Below are 13,242 nucleotides of genomic sequence, written 5' to 3'. Positions count from 1 at the left end.
CTTTATTTTTTTTTTATTATGAATTTTTTTTTTTTTAAGTAATCATATATATATGTTATTTTACCGTAATATAAATAAAAGTTTTATTTCCGTCTAATATTTTAATTATATTTGAAACAAATTATTGAATTAATATGTAGATTTATTTTATATAATAAATTCTAATTTATAGTTTATAATCTTAATTTTCTTTATAATTATTAATTGTATGTGTAGTTTTTCGATTTTTTTTTATTCTTGTTTTTTTTTAATGATATTCCTTTGTAATTATAATACTAATTTCTTTTATATATATCTTAACAATAAAATATTTATATTACTTTATCATAAATAATGTTTCATATTATTTTAATATACTAAATATTTTTTTTTTTGAATTTCATAATTATTATTCTCATTTATAAATTTTTTAATATTTTTTTCGAGTTTTTATCATCAGTTTTTATAGCATAATAATTTTTTTTTTATTTTCTGATTATTTATTAGGCAGCTAATTATAATATTTTAGATAATTTTATGCAAAATATAAATATATCATTTTTATCTACTATATTTTATATTTAATTTATAAATTATATATCATCTAATATGTAAGTGTGGTAATTTACATCATTAAATAGTCCTAAATTTATTAAAAAGTATTAATTTTAAAAATATATATTTAAATAAATTTATATATGAATAAGTTTCTGGATGGTAGAATTAAATAAAAAATATATTCTAAAGGGTATGTAAAATGCATTTTTAATATAATAGATAATTATTATTTTGTTTAAAAAATAGTAATAAAAAAGATATTAAATATATTAATAATATTATTATATTATAAATATATAAATATATAAATATATAAATATATATAATAATTTAAATATAATTATATATACATATATTTATGTTATTATATATATTTATATCTTAAATATAAAAACGATAAAATAAAAATAAAAAAAATTTAAGAAAAATAAAAAATAAAATAAATCTTAAAAATCAATCGTTACTTTATTAAGTTTATTATTTTTCATCATTATTCTATTCTTTATTATTTTGATTATTTTTAAGTAAATGTGTGAGAATATCTTTAGTGTATTTTAATCTTTTAGTCATTTCAGTATTTTTTGAATTCATAGCCTAAGCTAATGGATAATATAATCTTTCTTGCTATTTATTAAGAAAAGTCACAATTTTTTCTTGGCTGCTAAGAATTATTTCAGTTTGGTCAACAAACTATACCTAAACTACTTTATTAGAAAATCTAAACATAATTGAATGTCTTGTTTTCATCCATTTTTTAAGATAAGTTGTTTACTGTTCATTACTTTTTTATATCTTAATTCCTTTTTTATGAATTTCAGCTTCTAAATAATTTTTAAAATGTTAAAGAAGTGTAATTTTTTTTTGCATTTCTTGAGGAAAATTGGAAATAGTATATTATTAAATTATGTCTTGATTATTAATTTTTTAAATATAAAAGACATTTCCTGTTTCTGTTTCTAACAAAACTTTTGTATTATCGTTAAAAAATACTCCTTAATTTCCATTAGAAAGTACATATCCTAATCCATATTTGCTTGAATAATCTACATATGCGCATATATATGCGCAAGTACTATTTACTTGTATTTAACAATCATCTTATATTTGAATTGATTGTATTTGTTATGATTACACGAGTCCTTTTTTCTAAAATACATCTTATTAATTGCTCGAATTTTATAATTTTGCAATTTCTACTTTTTATTAAGAAAAAATTTTCGAAAGTTAATTTCCGCTTTAATTATTGACTTAATTTTATTAATTTGGCGTAAACTAAGACATACTTCCATTTGTATTGAATTATCCTTAACCTTTGAAAGTCGTAGATGTTACACTTTTGACTAAACCTGTATTTCTGGGAATCCTCGAACTAAATATTTCAGTATTTATTTATAATGATTCTTAATTTGCCTTTAAATTTGTTGCTGATGGCGCATATTATTTTCAAATAACTACTATTTGGAGCGGTTTATAATGTAGAAACAGGTAATAATAGTGGAATTGTCCCTCCATTATTAATAAAGTTATGTGCTAATATTTCATCTATAGTAGGTCTATCAGAAGGCTCTGTTTGTAGAATTGATGAAATTAAAGACTTGGCTGCATCAGAAATTTAAACATGATCGGGAAAGGAATAAGAATTTTATTTAATTCTTTTGTAAGTAGATTTAACATCTGAAGTTTCAAATGGAGGCTTTTTTATTCATATTTTAATTTATAAATAAATATCAATAAAAGTATTATATACAATATATATATAAATTTAAATAAAATAAAATTACTTTTCCAATTAAAAGTGTATAAATAATAACTCCTAGAGACCAAACATCGACTTCGTAAGAATGTCCAATTTTTCCATCGAGAATTTCGGGTGCAATATAATTGGGAGTTCCACAAATAGTTCTTTTTTTTTCGCCATCAAATTCTAGTTTTGTAGCCAATCCAAAATCTCCAACTTTAATTTCCATTTTATCACCTATAAAAAGATTTCCAAGTTTCAAATCTCTATGTATAATTCGATTTGCGTGTAAATATTTTAAAGCATTTACTATTTGGACTGTATAGCATTATGTTTCTAATTCTGATAAAAGCTTTCTGCGTTTTATTAATTCGTTTAAGGTTTAGTGAGGACATAGTTCTAATAATATATAAACGTTTTCGTCATCTTCAAATACATGTTCAAATTTTACAATGTTGTTATGGTGTAATGATTTGTGAATTTTTATTTCCGATATTAATTTTTAACGAGATCGATTCTTTATTAAAGCATTCTTAGGCATGAATTTTGCTGCTAATATTTTCTTTGTTTCCATATTTGTCACGGAATAACATTTTGCAAAACCTCCTTTTCCTAATAATCCACCTATTTAATATTTCTTTATTAAAGTATCACCATTTACTGTTTAAATTTTCTCTTCTATTATATCCGATTATTCATTTGCTTTTTGGGATTATTACATTTTATTTTGTTTTTACTTTTTTTTTTTTTTTTCTTTAATTTTTATTGTTGCTTTTTGTGTTAAAAAAACAAAAAAATAAAAGAAAATATAATTTATAAATAAAATTTTTACATTTGTTTTTTATGTATTATATAATTTTTTTTCTATTTTTTATTTTTACTTTAAATAAATTGTTTTATTTAATTTGAATATAAGATTATGAATATTTTTAAGTTTTAATAATTAAATATTTATATAGAATATTTTTTTTTAATAAATCATTTATATATTATCCAAAATTTTAAAGTACAAATTTAAATAATTATTAGTTTATATACTAAAATTTTTATTTATTAAAAAAAATATAATAATTAATAATAAGTACACATATAATAATATTTTTTATGTCTTTATTAATCCCTCTTAAAATAGTACAACTTTTTATTATTTTTTAATTTAAACTGTCTATCCTTTTTTAAATATATTATAAAAACTAGTATTGTATAATCCACAATAAATATTAACAGAAATATATTATTTATTTAATAATTTATTTTTCTCGTAAATCGAGTAAAGGAGTTAACAACCTTAATTTTTATAAATAATCTATATATAAAATATGATATTTCTTTATATTATTCTAAGAATTATTAATTAATAATTTTTTTTTTCATCATAAATCATAAAATGTTTTTTTTTTATTAGATTTAGTTATTATTATATTCGTATTATTTTATTATATTATTGAGCTATGATTTTTAATATAATTCATTATTTTTATAAGTTTTTATTTTTTTTATAAATTTGAAAAATCAATTATAAATATTTTATATATCCTTTTTTATTAATATATTATTTCTTTTTATTTTTATTTTTACAATTTAAGAAATTTATATTATGAATATTATCTTTCATTTTTTTTCAAATTAAAATTAAAATCCTTATTTATATAACTTTTTACATTTTATTACTATTTTATGTAAACATGTTTCTTTATAACTATTTTTTTATTTTATAAAAAATTCAATGTTTTTGTATTAATTATTAATAAAGTCTTAATTTTATATATTTACATATCAAATTTTATTTTGTCTTTAAAAAAGTAAAAGGCTTATTAATTTTATTTAAATTATCTATTATTATTCTCCATCTAATAAGAGTGAATATATAGAAATAATATTAATATTAATTTATTCTTGTATTATAATTTATTTATTTTATATTAAGTATTTCATAATTAAATCTTATAAAAACTTTTAATTTTTATAAATATCATTAGTATTTATTAATAATTAAATTCCTTTGTTAAAAAATATTTCTTATTTTGATAAAATGTTTACATTTAGCAACATTGATATTTTATTTAGTATTTTTTTATTATTTATTGTACTTATTAAAAAGTTAATTAAAATTTGTATTATATTTGCAAATTTTCACAATTATTATTATTTTCACTTTAATTTATTTAAAATTGAGTTTTTAATTTTTATTACTTTCATTTTTATTTTCCTAATTATTTTTCTCAGGGGAGTAAATACTAATTAGCCTTATATTTTTATTATTTTATATTCTTATAGGCTTTAATTATAGTTGTATTTTACACAAGCAATTATGCATTTTCTTTTTATTGAATATATTGTTTTTTTATTCCGGTTACATTTAAATATATAATTTTTATTTTTTTCTTTTATTTTAGATAATAATTCTAACATCAATATATATTTTTTTTCATCATATATGCGCTTATTTGGATATTTATTTTGCTAAAAAGTTAAAATTAAGTTTATTTGTTTCAAATATTTATAATTTAGTTATATTTTAAGGAGAATCTATTATTAATAAGTCAAATAACTTTTATTTCGGGATATTCAGATAAATTTAAAGATAAATAAAAACATAAATAAATAAATTAATGATTTAAATTATTTTATATATTTTTTTAATAATTTTTATATTATTTATATTATATATATTAATTCTATATATATTAATTATTTTGTAAATTATTATTTTTGAGTTTAAAATTTTTTATCATTTTTTGCTTAATTAAAATAAAACATCAAAATATAAGACTCAGAAGCATTATAATTTAGTAAATATTTTGATTGCCTTAAATAAATAGTTGAAAAAGCTTAAATATTTAATATTATTTTTTTATAGTCTAAATAATAATACTAAACTTTCAACTCAAAACTACAGATAAAATTGATCCAATAGAATTTCCAAAAGTTAACATAAAAAATATAATATAATTGATAAGATCCTTTAAACGAGGATCATTAGTTTTAAGAGGTCCAACAACCATAAGACTAGTAGTACCAAATCCATTAGTGATTCCAAATAGCAAGATGTTAAAAAAAGCAAAATAATCACTTTGAAATTTTTCATGTCCTCTGGCAGTTAGTATAAAAAGAGGGAAAAAAATAAATCTTAAAACAATAACTGTATAAATAATAGAAATTTTAAGGAAATATTTAAGCCCACCAAGCCATTTTCCTACCATATCACCTATATTAAATAAAAAAATCATACAAACATATGCATATCTTGTAGGAATTTCAGTATAAGTAGGCTTTTAGAAAACACATACACCAGGATAAAGAATATACGTTTGAAAATATAAAACCCACATAAAAATTGATACATATCCAGTATATTTATAAGCCTCCTTAAAATCATTAACATATTTCATAAAGTTGCTTTTTTATGTTTTTTTTCTTATACTTTTTAATTATTGCTGCCTTGTTATTAGGAAATTTAAATATCTTCAGTGTCTCTCCTTTGTTCAATTTATGTATTTTTTGCTTATAGATTATCGTTATCGTTATAGTTATTATTATCTCCATTTTTGTTTTAAATAATTTCGAATTTTATCTTTTTTATATTAACTAATTTAGGATTGCTTTAAATATAGTTATTATCAGTTGTTTATTTTTGGTAAGCCTCTTCATTTTTTTTAGGTTAAGTAGTTATACTGCTATAACTTTCCGCAGCATTTTTATAATACTAGCTATTTGTAAATACTATTTACATGATACTAGATAGTAAGTATAAGCAAAAAACAATAGAAATAAATAGAATCGCACTATTATTAATAGACGTTTCGTCATCTCCAAATATCGACAAAGCCATAAGTCTTAAAACATTCATTAGCATACCAGAAACAGCTGTAAAAGTCCAAAAAATACTTGTTAATTATAAAGAGCATGTCTATCCTAGAATAATTAACGAATTACTATTCACATTATCTACAAATCCACAACAGAAAAATATTATTAAAGTTAAAAAAATCCTCCCCATGTATTAAATACTATTCCGATTATAATATTTAATGATAAAGTTGATCCTACAATTAAAAAAGAAAGAGAAATTCTTTAATTCAAAGTGAATACTTCTGCGAAATATGGACAAAGAGGACCTGATAAAAATGTAGAAAGCATAACTGGAATAACAAAGTAAAAAGATACATCGACAAATTTTTCTTTGGGATACTTAAATGTAAAAAAGTCTAATGTTGATAACATTGTATTTTAACCTGCCATTGAAGCGATTCCGAATATGCAAAATGTAAATTTGTGCCAAAGAGTTATTTTACATATCATTGGTTTCTATTTCCTTACTGCTTATTAGTTTTATAGTTATATTTCTTCACTAACAGTTTTTAGTTCAATATTCATTTTATTTATATTAATTTATTTTATTTTTTCAGAAAAAAATTAATTTATAATTTATTTTACACTTGGTGTTATATATATATAAAAAAAAATATATACTCAAATTAAAGATATATTATATATAAGCTAACTTAATTTTAGATGTTAATATTATATAAAAATAAATACTTTTTATTCACTTATATTTTTATAAAAAAAATACGGTAAATTATTTAATTTTCTTAGTTAAAATTTTATTCCAAATAAAAATAGTACATAGTATCTGTTTTAAAGTTTACAAAAATAACAAATTATCATTAATAAAATTATAAATATTAATAAAATAACTAATTTTATTTAAATGCATATTAAATTAAATAGAAAAGCAATAAAAAATATATTTTTGTATAATAATGGTATTATAATCTAATATAAATAATAATTAAAAATATTATTTTTTTCAAATAGATTAATAATTAATTGGTATACATTATTTAAATATAATTATAATAAATTTAAAAAAAATATTTTTATATAATGAAAGCATTTTAATGGGTTATAAAATTGAATTAATTATTTATAAAACCAAAAATTTTTTTTTTTTTAAATAAAACTATATTTATTTATATTTAATTTAAATATTAGAATTTATTCATTTTTTATTTTTCCTTTCTCAATATTTAATTTGTTTTTTTTAAAAAAAAAACAAAAAAATTATATTAGCTTTTATTTTTAAATTAATTGTACACAATTTTTTTTTTTCATTATGACACTTATAATTTTTATTATATTATGTGATTATACAATAATAATAAAATGAATTTATTAAAAATTTTATTAAAATAATTTAATTTATAAAATGAAAACTTAATTAACTAATTAACAAAGAGATAAAAAGAATCTATTTTAAAATAATTTATTATACAAATATATTATTTCTATTGTATGAATAGATCAAAAAGCTTATTTAAACTAAAATAGATTAATATTTGTTATATAAATTCTTTTGTATATTAATTTTCAGAAATAAATTAGAAAAAGAATTTATAAAAAAAACAATAGCAGATTTATATTTATTACTTTTTTATAGATTTTATTATTTTTTCTCTTATATTTTATTTAAAAACTTAATTAAAAAAATAGTATCCTTTTTTTTTTTTAAGTTTATAAATAAAAATTACAGTAAAATAATATTAAATTTATAATTTAATAATAAAAAAAGTATTAAAATTTACTTTTTAAATATAAAACAATTAATAAATACAAAAGTAATATTTAATAAAAAAAGAATTAAAATATATTAAATTAAAAAAGAAAAATTAAGTAATTCTGATGAATTTTTAAAAAGCCCAAATTACATTATAGTTTTTATTTCAATCAGATTCAAAATACTAAGAATTGATATATTAGTTTTTGACAAAAAAGGACTTATGTAGATTAAATTTATGTTCTTAATTTTTTTACTCTTAATTTAAGAAATATCAATAAGGCAAAGAAAATAATCAATATAATTTATGGAGAGAAAATATATACTAAAAAATAACATAAAAAAAGTTAAAAAATTAGAATTTTAAATTTATAGAAACAGACTCGAATTATATAATAAAAATGCGTATTTTTGATATTCCATTAAAATATTTAAACCCGAAAAATTGGTAATTAATAGAAATTCAAAACGATCCTTAAAACTTGATGAAAAATATAAAATAAGATAAATTTATTAAAGAATATAACAACATTTTTTTCAAAAATGTAACTTTCCCAGATATTGTATTCATTAATCGTTCAATAATTGATTAAAACCTAAACATATAAGAAGATAATACTATAGAAGAATAAAATGAAGCCTATGAATAAAAAAAATACTAAGATTTGTACAAAAGTGAGTAATTCACATCTGTAAATTATGATTTTTCAAATATGTAAAGCCTATTAAGTCGTCAAAAGCAAATAATAAATAAAATAAAATAAAAAGAGTAAAACATGATTTAATCTTAATAATAAGATTATATATAAAATTTGCACAATATTAAAAAAATAGCTATTATTTTATGTCATGGAGGTTATTTTTCACTTGGAGTTTTTAACGAAAAAGGTAATTGCCTCTTTCATAAAAGCGATCATAAATATGTTACTAGAAAAAAAGCCGGATAAAGATAAATTAATTGTGATTCTTAAAGTGGAAGATAAGTTAAATCTATGGGAAGTTAAATCCGAAGAGATCAAGAGAAAAAACATTAAGAAAAAGTTCATAATATTCTTAATGAACACTTTGAAGATATAAATAAATGTGATGTTGTATTTTTGTAAGCTCCTGGACTTAATAAATAAATACTTATAAAAGAAAATGAACCTCTGGGAAAAGTATAACATAAGTTAAGGTCAATTTGTTTGACTGCGAAAAAAGCTAATTACACAGAAGTTGAAAGAATTTATAAAGCTATTACCAAAATTTATTTGGTTTTAGATAAATAATGAAAATTAGTTTTTTAAAAAATTATTTTATGTTTTTTGTAAGAATTTCAATTTCTATTATTTTACATATTTATAAATTTTATGTACAAAATATTAATATTGACTAACTATTAAAAAATTAATAATATTAAAATGGTTAAGATTATTTATCTTAATAATTATTATTTATTTTAGTATTAAAAATCAAGTTAAAATTTGAGGCTATTAAATAATTAGAACTTCAGTCGGAAACATATAATATGGGATATCTCCTGAGACTATAAAAGATTCAATAACTATGAAATTAGAAGTACCAAAATATTTTATTATACCAAATAAAAGATTTGATAAAGTTTCAAATTTAAATGTTGCTGAGTTCGAATTTCCGGCCTATTATAATTTTTTTATTCATAAAAATACAATAAACTTAATATGCGATTCAGAAACAAAAGAATGTATTAGAAGAGCTTTTTAAGAAACATTATGTGGGCCTTCTTCGTATGAAAATTTAGTTGAAGATTTCTATTACACATATCCAGTTTCAGGATATCCAGATTTCAAAAACGAAAGAAACTTTGTATCAGGAGCTATTTATAATCAATCATAATATGATAATAATATAGACACTTTATTAAACTTTTAATTTTTTGAAAATAGTAAAGTTGTTAAAGAAAGTGATGATAATTGAGAAATATAAAGAAGGAAATAATTATTCTTTTTATTTTCTAGGTTATTATTTTGGATAAATAAATTTAATTGATGAATTTAAATAAAGTAAAAATAAGTCAATATTTTATATGTTAAAAAAAATAATTTACTCATTAGTCTATATAAAAATCAAAAAGTATTATTGGAAGATATTATTAAAGAAAAATGGGTTTAAAATTATGAATGTATTTGGAAATAGAGACAAATTTATAAAATATTAGTTATTATTAAAAGTGGCAATATTCTGTATATTAAGTAAGATAATTGTTTAGACCTCCTTAAAAGTTATAAAAAATAATAGTATCCCTTATTATTGAAGCTTAATAATTGGATTAAGTTTTTAAATAAAAATAATTTTTATAAATAATAATTGATATAAAATTAAAAAGATATAAAATTATTATATTGTCATTTTATAGAATAGAATATATATATTTAATTAACAAAAAAAATTAAAAAATAAAATAAAATAAAAAACGATAATAATTATAAAATAAAAAAACTAAAAAGCTGCTCTAGAGCCTTTAAAAATATTTTTTTCTAATGTTTTAAAGGTGTAGAAAGTAGCTTAAAGAAATTTTCATAATAAATGAAAATTATTAAATAAATAGCGTTTTTCTATTACCTATATAGAAAAATTAACTAAAATATTTAATAAACATTAAAAATTAAAATATAAATATCAATTTTGTTTTTTGTTAATAATATTATAATATTAATATATCAAAAAATTAACACAACACAAAATTTGGATTAAATTTCCTTGCTTTTAGAGAACGAATATACTTACATTTATTAAAAATTTACATTTTGTCTTTTTTAAAAATAAATAAAAAAACTATAAAAAAGTTTATTATTAAATTATTTAAATGGATAAAATAGTATAAAAATAAATCATCTAAAATAAACTTTTGATTCAATCTATAACTTAACTCCAGGATTTTTATCTAAAAACTCAATCCAATCCTAACTAATAATATATAAAATAGTAGTATCTTATAAAGCTTTTAATGAAGATTAAACAGGTACTTTATTAATAATTGCCATAGTTTCACCTATAAATTCTCCTTATCTAACAATTTTACCTTTAAGGTTTTATTTAAAATATGCTAATGATCCATCTTTGACAATAACAACAGACTCAGGGACTTGACCTTATTTCCATACGCATGTGCCTTTACTTATTTTTTATTCTTTAAGAATAGCCTCCAAGACTACCTTTTAATTTTTATCCAAAGAATTAAAATAATTATTTTTTTCCAAATAGACTATAACAAACTACTTTCTAGCTTTCGTCAACTCTTTTAATTTTTTCAAAATATTATTTTCTTCACCAAACAAAAATTAAAAATCATGTCTTTCCAAACTTAATAGTATTGTTTTTTTTTCAGCTTTTGCACTTGCTTTTCTTTATTTCATTTCATCAATTAAACTAATTTCTCCAAAATAATCTCCTGGCCCTATAAAAGACTCAAAATTTTAATTTTCGAAACAAAAAATCTTCACAAGTCCACTTTATACGATAAAGAATTTATTTCCAGTTGAGTTTTCTGGAAATATTAAATCTCCTTTTTCGTATTATTCAACTTCTAAACAATCTAGTAAATAGCGAACGTTTTTAACTGTTAAAGTGCTGAATATATCTATGTTTGATATCAAATCTAAATTCCTGATATGGATTATTTTCTAGTTTGTGTTATTTTCATAAAGCACTATAGTATTTTCAAGTCCTTCTTCTAGCCTTTTAAATCCTTCATTATATTTAACATCTTTTACCGCTATATGTAATAAATAAAGATTTTTCTTAGCTTTTTCTGAAAAATGAAGGAAAGAACTTTATGGGGTATGAATTGGAGGAACTCCAGCTTCATGCAAAATAATATCGTATTTATCCCAATCAATTTCAACCAAAGAAGTATACCTTTCTTTTTATAAATATCCCCATTCAAAATATTTTTTAAGACGAATAGGATCATAGAAAGTATCAGCTGAAAAATAAACGCTTTTTCCCATTACTTCAATATCAAACCCAATACAAGGAATTACATGAAAAGAATAAAAAAAATTAAATAATCCTCCATTTATTTTCATTCTACTTCCTATTATTACAGGTCTAAATACAAATAATTTTTTTATTTCTTCCTCACTCATTGCTGTTATATTAGAATATTTTCTTACAAATGAATTCATTATTGTTCTTGTTGTTATTAATTCAATCTTACTTTAAAGAAGGATTTTTTCAAAAGCACCTGAATCATGATCAGCATGACAATGTGTTATTATTATTGCTTGTATTAATTAAGGCGATACATTCATTTCTTTTAAATAATCATTTGTGTATGGTGGTGGATCTACCATTATTCCTCTTCCATATAACCAAATTATTATTCCTGTAGTATGTCCACAAGGATCGAATCCATGTGAATTGCCTATAACTGAAATCCCAAAGTCTGGAGGAGTAAATCCTTCGGAAAGAAAAGTATGAGGAATCTTGAATTAAGAACCTTTTTTAATGAAATTTCTTCCATCACATTTAATACGATTTAATTATGGATTTTTTGGACTAGATATTACAGGGCAATGTTATTATTATTATCGTGATTATTATTATTTGGAATCAATAATATTTAAAAGATCGTCTAGAACATCCAAATCCTATGGAGTGAACTTATTTTCTTAGACAGTCATTTCAACACGATCATTTATAATAGCAATTTCTTTACCATTATCAATAAATTTATAGGAAAAGCAAAGTTAATTTTTATTTAGAATTCTTTAAATAATTAATGTATTATTATCTTTAACTATAACTATTTGATTTTCTTAAAAAACTGAAAAACACAAAATCGTATCTGGATTTGAATCTAATGAAGGATTTTGAATAGCTCCAGATAAAATTTTTCTTTCTTTTTTGAAATCTGGATATCCTGAAACTGGATATGTGTAATAGAAATCTTCAACTAAATTTTCATACGAAGAAGGCCCACATAATGTTTCTTAAAAAGCTCTTCTAATACATTCTTTTGTTTCTGAATCGCATATTAAGTTTATTGTATTTTTATGAATAAAAAAATTATAATAGGCCGGAAATTCGAACTCAGCAACATTTAAATTTGAAACTTTATCAAATCTTTTATTTGGTATAATAAAATATTTTGGTACTTCTAATTTCATAGTTATTGAATCTTTTATAGTCTCAGGAGGTATCCCGTATTATATGTTTCCAACTGAAGTTCTAATTATTTAACCTCCTCTAGGTAAATCTATTACTATGTCGTTATTTTCTTTTGGAACGACTGATGTTTCTAGTACAAATGAAGTTAAACTTAGTTCTTCTAATATAGATTAATTAGCTAAAGATATAGGTAAATATATGCAAGACATTTTTTTAATTTTTTTTTATTAAATATTTTTAATAGAAATATATATATGATATTATTTTATATTTTTTT

At 19.2% G+C, this 13,242-nt stretch overlaps 3 protein-coding genes across 3 annotated transcripts, besides 13 other annotated features; all 3 read right to left on the bottom strand. All coding sequences in view use genetic code 6, as the record gives it.

Moving 5' to 3' along the window:
* Positions 1 to 794: 794 nt before the first annotated feature.
* Positions 795 to 884: a microsatellite.
* Positions 795 to 927: a microsatellite.
* Positions 825 to 876: a microsatellite.
* Positions 825 to 928: a microsatellite.
* Positions 920 to 981: a microsatellite.
* Positions 936 to 987: a microsatellite.
* A 61-nt stretch (positions 988 to 1,048) lies between these two features.
* On the bottom strand, positions 1,049 to 3,023 carry IMG5_108320 (protein kinase domain protein). Its single transcript, XM_004034929.1, has 2 exons — positions 2,319 to 3,023; positions 1,049 to 2,230 (listed from the first exon to the last, which is right to left on the bottom strand). The coding sequence occupies exons 1-2, from the start codon at positions 2,994 to 2,996 to the stop codon at positions 1,916 to 1,918; spliced, it is 993 nt and encodes a 330-aa protein (XP_004034977.1). The 5' UTR covers positions 2,997 to 3,023; the 3' UTR covers positions 1,049 to 1,915.
* Positions 2,991 to 3,032: a microsatellite.
* Positions 2,996 to 3,032: a microsatellite.
* A 1,120-nt stretch (positions 3,033 to 4,152) lies between these two features.
* Positions 4,153 to 4,207: a microsatellite.
* Positions 4,208 to 4,897: 690 nt separating this feature from the next.
* Positions 4,898 to 4,964: a microsatellite.
* Positions 4,940 to 4,968: a microsatellite.
* Positions 4,969 to 5,157: 189 nt separating this feature from the next.
* Positions 5,158 to 5,667, bottom strand: IMG5_108310 (nucleoside transporter family protein, putative; the record flags this gene model as incomplete). The annotated part of the gene is made up of 1 exon (XM_004034928.1): positions 5,158 to 5,667. The coding sequence occupies one exon, from the start codon at positions 5,665 to 5,667 to the stop codon at positions 5,158 to 5,160; it is 510 nt and encodes a 169-aa protein (XP_004034976.1).
* A 1,773-nt stretch (positions 5,668 to 7,440) lies between these two features.
* Positions 7,441 to 7,478: a microsatellite.
* A 2,756-nt stretch (positions 7,479 to 10,234) lies between these two features.
* Positions 10,235 to 10,292: a microsatellite.
* Positions 10,293 to 10,568: 276 nt separating this feature from the next.
* IMG5_108300 (hypothetical protein) lies at positions 10,569 to 13,174 on the bottom strand (the record flags this gene model as incomplete). The annotated part of the gene is made up of 1 exon (XM_004034927.1): positions 10,569 to 13,174. One exon carries the CDS (start codon positions 13,172 to 13,174, stop codon positions 10,685 to 10,687), a length of 2,490 nt encoding a protein of 829 aa, XP_004034975.1. The 3' UTR covers positions 10,569 to 10,684.
* Positions 13,175 to 13,242: the final 68 nt, after the last annotated feature.

The sequence above is a fragment of the Ichthyophthirius multifiliis genome (genome assembly GCF_000220395.1).
Source record: "Ichthyophthirius multifiliis unplaced genomic scaffold scaff_1120509250890, whole genome shotgun sequence".
Lineage (NCBI taxonomy): Eukaryota > Ciliophora > Oligohymenophorea > Hymenostomatida > Ichthyophthirius > Ichthyophthirius multifiliis.
This window is presented reverse-complemented; position numbering and strand designations above follow the sequence as displayed.